Source organism: Dreissena polymorpha, chromosome 3, assembly GCF_020536995.1.
Source record: "Dreissena polymorpha isolate Duluth1 chromosome 3, UMN_Dpol_1.0, whole genome shotgun sequence".
NCBI classification, from domain to species: domain Eukaryota; kingdom Metazoa; phylum Mollusca; class Bivalvia; order Myida; family Dreissenidae; genus Dreissena; species Dreissena polymorpha.
The window spans coordinates 36,887,610-36,894,792 of NC_068357.1; the positions used below are offsets into that span (position 1 = coordinate 36,887,610).

Here is a 7,183-nt window from a genome sequence, read left to right on the forward strand (position 1 = left end):
CCCATCTCCAAAAGAAGTCAGACTCTATGAGTTTACTTGTAAATACTCAGATTCCCTATTCCCAAGAGTTTTTCATTGGTAAACACGACATTTTAGTTTCCAACTTTCTGTATACTTCTCTAAGTGGAAAACAATACATTTTATTTTCCACTGTTCTGTATACTTCTTTTAGTGGTCAACATGACATATTAGTTTCGAATGTTCTGTATACTTTTCTAAGTGGTAAACGCCACATTTTAGTTTCCAATGTTCTGTGTTGTTCTTCAAGTCATAAACCCGACATTTTTAAAACGTAAGGACAACAAATAGTTCACGCGCGTGTTTCGAATATCTGGTGGCAAAGATGCAAAAATTATTTCAGTTTGTCACATCTTAGCGGCCATGTATATTTGGAAAAAAACACCTGGTGGTAACAGTGTTCCATATGCAAAAGACATTGCATTGCGCCGTTGACCCTTCAACCTTTTGTAGAAGCATGCGAGTTCTATGCCAAACAATTGTCCGACCATGGCGAATAACATTCCGAAGTTATATTACAATCTTATCTGAGAGCTAAAATTACGAAGTGGATATAAAATTCGGATTGACAAAGACACACACAAAACCCATCAACAAAAGACTTCCAGCCATCGACCAACCCACGTACAACGGTGCAACTACCTGATGGCCTCCTCTGGGGAGCATAAAAAGACAGTAAAAACAATGATAACTCTATTTAAATTCTATGTACTTTTATTCATTTAAATAAAGTTATCAATTTTACAGAGCCATTGTAAAGCAGGCCCATACAACCACTTTCTGGATGGTAAGTAGATCTGATCACCTAGCTATGCCTCGTGTAATACACAATAACTAGTTTACAAACCAGGACATATAGCAAACACATGTATTCACACCTTTTTTTTACTCTCACTACTGACATTAAATGTGATAATACATGGATACACACTTTGGTTAAATGAATGTTTCAAGGTGATTTAAGATCTAGGCTGGTATTCACCCTACCATTCTTAGACTTAAGAACGAAGAATAAACCTAGAACAATAACAAATACATCAAGCTTATGAATATATACAGGCTACCACTGGCAATTATGTCATTTACAAAATGTTTTACATAAAGAATGATGTAGACAGAGGTGGTTAATGTCAGGCACTCAAAAATAATATAATTATATATATTTCAATTTAAATTTTCTTTATTCATAGCATTAAGTCATAGCATTAACAATTGGTTGGTGAATAAGGGCCAACAAGAAATCACAACTTTTACAAAATTCAAATATGCGCCTCAAGGGTAGTTCAATATTTACCACGCCTACAATTACACTTTATTAATAAAACACAATCGCTGTGTAATGTTTTCTTGTTCCAATGATTATAATTTTGTCATGGGTTTCACATACCAACCTTATCCCAAGATCACAATTAATTTACATTTCTTGATTCACAACCAAACCAGTATTTCACTGCCTTGAATAGCTGAATATCACATTTGTGCTGTAGTTTCTCTCTTAAAAGCTGCTTATTTCTTAGTCACTCTAAGTAATAAATAATGATGGCAAACTTGAACTGCGAAAATCAGCACTCAATTCCGAACTTGTCAAAGTTTCTCAGGATGACGCCAAGTTTCAAATGTACAGTCCCCATGGCCACTGTGGTCAATTTACAGCGGAGAGCTGAGCTATAGATCAGATCTGGGTTCTTGAGTTGAGGGCCTCCCCCCAGGAAACTCTGGGTGACCTGCTCCCTGTATGTGCCAGAGGGTCTCCATGTGGGACACTCGATGGTGTGCTGACCGGGGGAGGTGGGAACGTGACAGAACCCATACCCGTATAACTCATTGCGCCCAAAACTGTCCTGGTGCCACACTTGGAAGTGCAGCTTTGGCCAGCCTGAAAGAGAACATTTTTAACCATTTACCTCTCAGAATTCAGACATGCACTTTGACACGTTTGTAGTCATTTAAAAAATCAAATTAAAGCTAAGACCTTTCAAACTTAATTTAAATTTTAAAGGCTTCAATTCCAAAACTCAGGTACTTATGAGCAGATAGAGCTATTTTCACTTGGCTTCTGAGTAGGAAAAAGTTAACATGACAACTGAATGAATACATTTATATTCAATGTATATTATATTAGTTTCGAACATAGCAGTTACTGTATACACTAATGTTTATCAGATTTATGATTTAAAAATTGATTTCTTTAAAATACATTACAAACTTAAGAGACACCTTGATGTATTATAATTCTAAAGCACTATATTCAAAAGTCCAAATGATACATTCACTGATGCTGTTTTTGAGCATTAAAATATAAATGCCAAAACAATTACCTTGCAATCCTTTAGTAGCGAAGTGTATATCGATAGGGTGGGCAAAGAATGCGGCCTCATGATTGACAGGGTTGTCTACCTGAGACTGGCCCTCTCTCTCTCCAGCCAGAATCTTCCATGCACCACCTGATACATGGAGAAAATCATTGAGGAACGCTCTGGGAAAATGTGGTTTAATGCATGTGCGTAAAGTGTTATCCTGAACTGATTTTAGCTAAGAAGAGATTTCCTTTAAACGAAAAAAAACACAAATCAGAAAATGCGAAAACAATTACATTATATACTAGGTAGTTGTTGATGGTTTTTTATTAAGTTATTAAATTAGTGAAGATGAGACAACTTGACTAATGACATAATGCTGCAAGAAAACAACTCTCTGAAAGACGTTTGACATTGATGATGAAAAATCAAGGGGGGGGGATATCTTCCAATCAAACTCCACGCTGTCTTGAGTAATTTTGGGGCATAGTGAGAATATTGTTTACAAAATAAATTAGCAAAAAGTATTTGTATTAGTTATAGTGAAAGTTAAACCTGTGTGAATTCCCCATTTGCAGAACAAGCTATGTTCAGGAAAGCCCGTTGCTCCATATATTTGGCCAATAATGTGAACTTCTGCCATCTGTAATGAAATAATTATGTTTACTAGCCGTATTACCAGAAACTATGTTCTGACAATATTTTGTTTACCAGAAAACAACAAGGAAAACAACAATTGATGCCACAACAAAAAGGTAGGTAGGAAACTATGCTAATGCATGCATGTATACATGAAAATCTTGATATAAATGACAATTAAAATTTATATCAAGAAACAGGTACATGTATCTGTATCTGAATAGAAAGTTGTAGGGCCTTGTAAAGCATAGGTCGCAACGGAAGTGAAATAAGCAGAATATTCAGCGAGTCCTGAAACATTGATGGGGGCCCCGCTTACAACACTGTCACTAAGTTTGTTCCAGCCCAAAACAGTTCTAGGAAAAATAATTGCTAGTTCTACACGAGAAAGTTTTAAACACTTTGAATTATTAATCACTTGTTTGTTTAGAATGTTTGAAGCTTGATAGTCATTAAATGTTTTGTTTATTTCTTGTTTGTGTTAATATCGTATCATTCCCTTATATTGAGTGTCTCCTGATTTCGGTCACTTTGTTTACATTAAGAACGCAGCTCTCGTGATGACGTCACACCCATGCGCTCCAAGTATTTGGTTTCACTAACATTACTACGCTTGAAAATTAATACAGACATGACCAAAATGAGGAAAAAACTAGTATAATTGCATTTCAAAATCTTACTTCAACTGAAATAATCTAAATTTATCAATATTCCATTAATTTTTTTGGTCTTCTTCATTAAGCGTCCACATTGCAAAGTGGGGCAGACAACTGTGCTAGTGTAAACACAACACTTAAATGATTTATTTTAAAGAAAATACTTTACTTTTTCCAGATTCTCCAAAAATGTTGCATGAAACAATCTAGCATTAGAACTGTACGGGTGCATCATGAAAAATATGTGAAAAGACAATATATATACACATGATAAGTTGGTTTACCCTGTCCCAATTGATGCGAATTTTATCAAGTCTTTTAATAGTAACACATATGCCGAAATTTATTTGAACAAATGTCAAACATTTTAGTTTTTGCAATTCTTGAGCACTTTTATGTGTCCGTCAAAAGAAGTATGACCAATAAAAAAGAAACTTACATGTATTCAATTGTAAACAGAAGTTATAAAAAAGTTCAATTACTGTTTCCGTTTGTATCATATGGTTAAGTGAATCAAATTTTTGAAGTTTTCTTGGTCTATTGCCTATTGCAATCGAGTACTCTCCCTTTTAGGATTTAATGCCTCGATACCAGATAAACAATTCATGTAGTGGATGTTATTGTTGATGAGTATGGAACTTTGCATGGTTTAACACCCCGTAAATAAACAATTTAAATGGATTTAATGGGAATTATATAAATCATTGCAAGTAAATCTTCACTTGCTGAATTGTTTGAATTAATATAGAAATAATGGCACTTGTTTCCTTAACCGTGATACATGGTAATATGAGGAGGTTGTCGGCTCTTTCGGCCCCAAGCTCTTTCGGCCCCGTTTTTTTCAGGCTCATTCGGCCCCAATTTCAGGCTCATTCGGCCCAAGTACCAGGCTTTTTTGGCCCCAGTTTTAATTTGAATAAAGTGTTGCAAATATGTCGGTCGATACTCTTTAAAACTATGGAATATTTTTTATTACAGTATTATATTATCTTTATTGAAGATTATTCCATTTTAAACAAGAGATATGTTTGTCAGAAACACAATGCCCCCTAATGCGCCGCTTTTTTTTGTTGACCTTTGACCTTGAAGGATGACCTTGACTTTTCACCACTCAAAATGTGCAGCTCCATGAGATACACATGCATGCCAAATATGAAGTTGCTATGTTGAATATTCAAAAAGTTATTGCAAAACTTTACTGTACAGTAAAGTTTTGGGACAGAAATTGTATGCCCTTTGACATTGAAGGATGACCTTGACCTTTCACCACTCAAAATGTGCAGCTCCATGAGATACAAATGCATGCCAAATATCAAGTTGCTATGCTCATTATTTCAAAAGTTATTGCAAAACTTTACTGTACAGTAAAGTTTTAGGACAGAATGACAGACAGAAAGAAAGACAGAAAGAAAGACAGGCCAAAAACAATATACCCCCGATCTATCGATCCCGGGGCATAAAAATGATTCTCTTGTCTTTTGCTTCTGGTATGTGGTCGTCGAAATGAGGCGTTATTATAATTAAAATTGTTTTGAGGCATTTATATAGACTACATACAAGAGTCTTAGACAGCTTTAAAAATAAAACAAACAATAATTTACTGGAAATGCCTTCAACTTGTTTGCAAATTTTGTCATAAATTACGTTACAAAATATGGAAAGCTGTACATAACATTATTGATTTATGAATTGACACTTATGATTGAAACTGTTATTCATTCATAGACAATTATAAATTTATTTTCATAAGCAATCAAAGTAACAATTTTTCTGTCACGGAAATGCCTACAACGTGTTTGCAAATTTTGTCGTAAATTACATTATAAAATAAGGGAAGCTTTACATAACATAATTAATTTATTAATTGACACTAATGAACGAAACTGTTATTGTTTCATAGATCATTATCAATTTATTTTCATAAGCACACAATCTTGCAATTGAGAAAGGACGACATGAAAATATCCCTAAAGAAAATAGATTGTACACATATTGTAATATGAAAGTAATCGAGCGTGAAAACCACTTCTTACTTGTATGTCCAGCGTATACCACAATCAGAAAACAATATTGAAGTTGTAATAAGGCCATTAGATTAATTCACGTTTGCATTCTATGTCTCAGTTCTCATTTAAAAAGCATTTTTACAATTGTTTGCGAGATAAGTAAGAATACTATTGTTAGAATTTGTTACCAAAAGTATAAATGTATGCATAGTAGGTCGGCTTTAACAGATTTTGTTGATGTAATGTATATACATTTCGATTTGAATTGTTTATTTATTTATTTACCATATGAGGATATGTCATGACAAGGTGTTTTAGGACAGCGATTCATGGAGCCCACAAACAATGACTGATTGAGGTAATGTATCTGTAGAGTATATGAATTCCAGGAAACAGATAGAAAAAATAAAGATAATAAAAGGAAGACTTGTGGTTAAATAGCTCTGATGCAGTGCAGCTTTGATTTGGTACAAAACTCGACACAAAAAGTTTTGTCTCTGTGCCTGAAAAAGTTGGAAAGGATTGCAATGGTCCAAAACTAGTCCTACACTTAAATGTAGCCAAGAAATTTTTACAAAAGACGGCAAGTTAGACCTTGCAAAAAAAGAAAACTGACTCAACAGACATAAACTAATAAATAAAAAAACATGTTGCAACTAGCACTTCTGTCGAATCATTTGAGTTTACCTTTATATATGTTTTGTCAGGTACTGAAAGGCACTAGATAACACAAATATGACTTTTTGTAATAGAAAATATTATTCAATAGATATATTTTTATGTATGGCGATAAATAAAGCCAAATCAGCGATTTAAAAACAGTTAACTATTTTTCGTCCATATTTGTTTACATAGTTTCATTTAAGCAAAAGAAAAAATGACGGAAAGTTACAAAACTAATACAGACCATGTACAATTTGGACTTTGCAGACAAATCCAATCGGGCACATAGACCTTAACGATCTGACAAACTATTTCTTTATTGTTCCATTCCAATACTTTAATGCGGACGAAATAAAACACAAAATACATGCAAATGGAATATACATTCAAACGTAGATATTAGATTCCGATGTTTTAAACAGCATTTTAACGTTGTGCAAAACCGGATTCTGTTCATTATCTATCTATCTATATTCGGATACTATTAAACTCCCCTTTCGGGTATTATTAACAGATCGAGATGTCAGTGCGAGAAACAGACGTCAAGAAAGAAAGAAAGACTGAAACAATTAATTTTGAAAATGTTAGTATATGTATAGACAAGAGTTAAAATCAGGTTAAAAACACACTCTGTCGCAACTAATTGTATGAAATTTGGCTAACTGCCAGCTTGAAGGATTCAAGCGTTGGCGAGGTTGTTCCATAGTATGATAGTGCTGGGAAAAAAGGAGAATTTATAATAGTTAGCAACTGTGTGAATCTGCCTATAAGCTAAAGGATGTGTATGGCGAGTCAATCTCCTGGGTTTTTCCAAATAAGTGGGGACAGGGACTGCTACTAAACAGTGAACAATTTTGTAAAATAATACTATTTTAGCATCAGTCCGTCTGTTCTCTAGAGATCT

At 34.1% G+C, this 7,183-nt stretch overlaps 1 protein-coding gene across 1 annotated transcript; it reads right to left on the reverse strand.

Moving 5' to 3' along the window:
* Positions 1-714: 714 nt before the first annotated feature.
* Positions 715-6,488, reverse strand: LOC127873727 (B9 domain-containing protein 2-like). The gene is made up of 4 exons (XM_052417699.1): positions 6,304-6,488; positions 2,871-2,958; positions 2,337-2,462; positions 715-1,894 (listed from the first exon to the last, which is right to left on the reverse strand). Exons 2-4 carry the CDS (start codon positions 2,956-2,958, stop codon positions 1,581-1,583), a joined length of 528 nt encoding a protein of 175 aa, XP_052273659.1. The 5' UTR covers positions 6,304-6,488; the 3' UTR covers positions 715-1,580.
* Positions 6,489-7,183: the final 695 nt, after the last annotated feature.

What these genes read in the sequence shown, in the direction of transcription:
- LOC127873727 (XM_052417699.1), bottom strand. Translation starts at nt 2,958, where the DNA reads ATGGCAGAAGTTCACATTATTGGCCAAATATATGGAGCAACGGGCTTT. An exon ending in CAAATGGGGAATTCACACAG is followed by an intron (nt 2,463 to 2,870) that starts GTTTAACTTTCA and finishes TCCATGTATCAG; the next exon opens with GTGGTGCATGGAAGATTCTG. An exon ending in CGCTACTAAAGGATTGCAAG is followed by an intron (nt 1,895 to 2,336) that starts GTAATTGTTTTG and finishes GTTCTCTTTCAG; the next exon opens with GCTGGCCAAAGCTGCACTTC.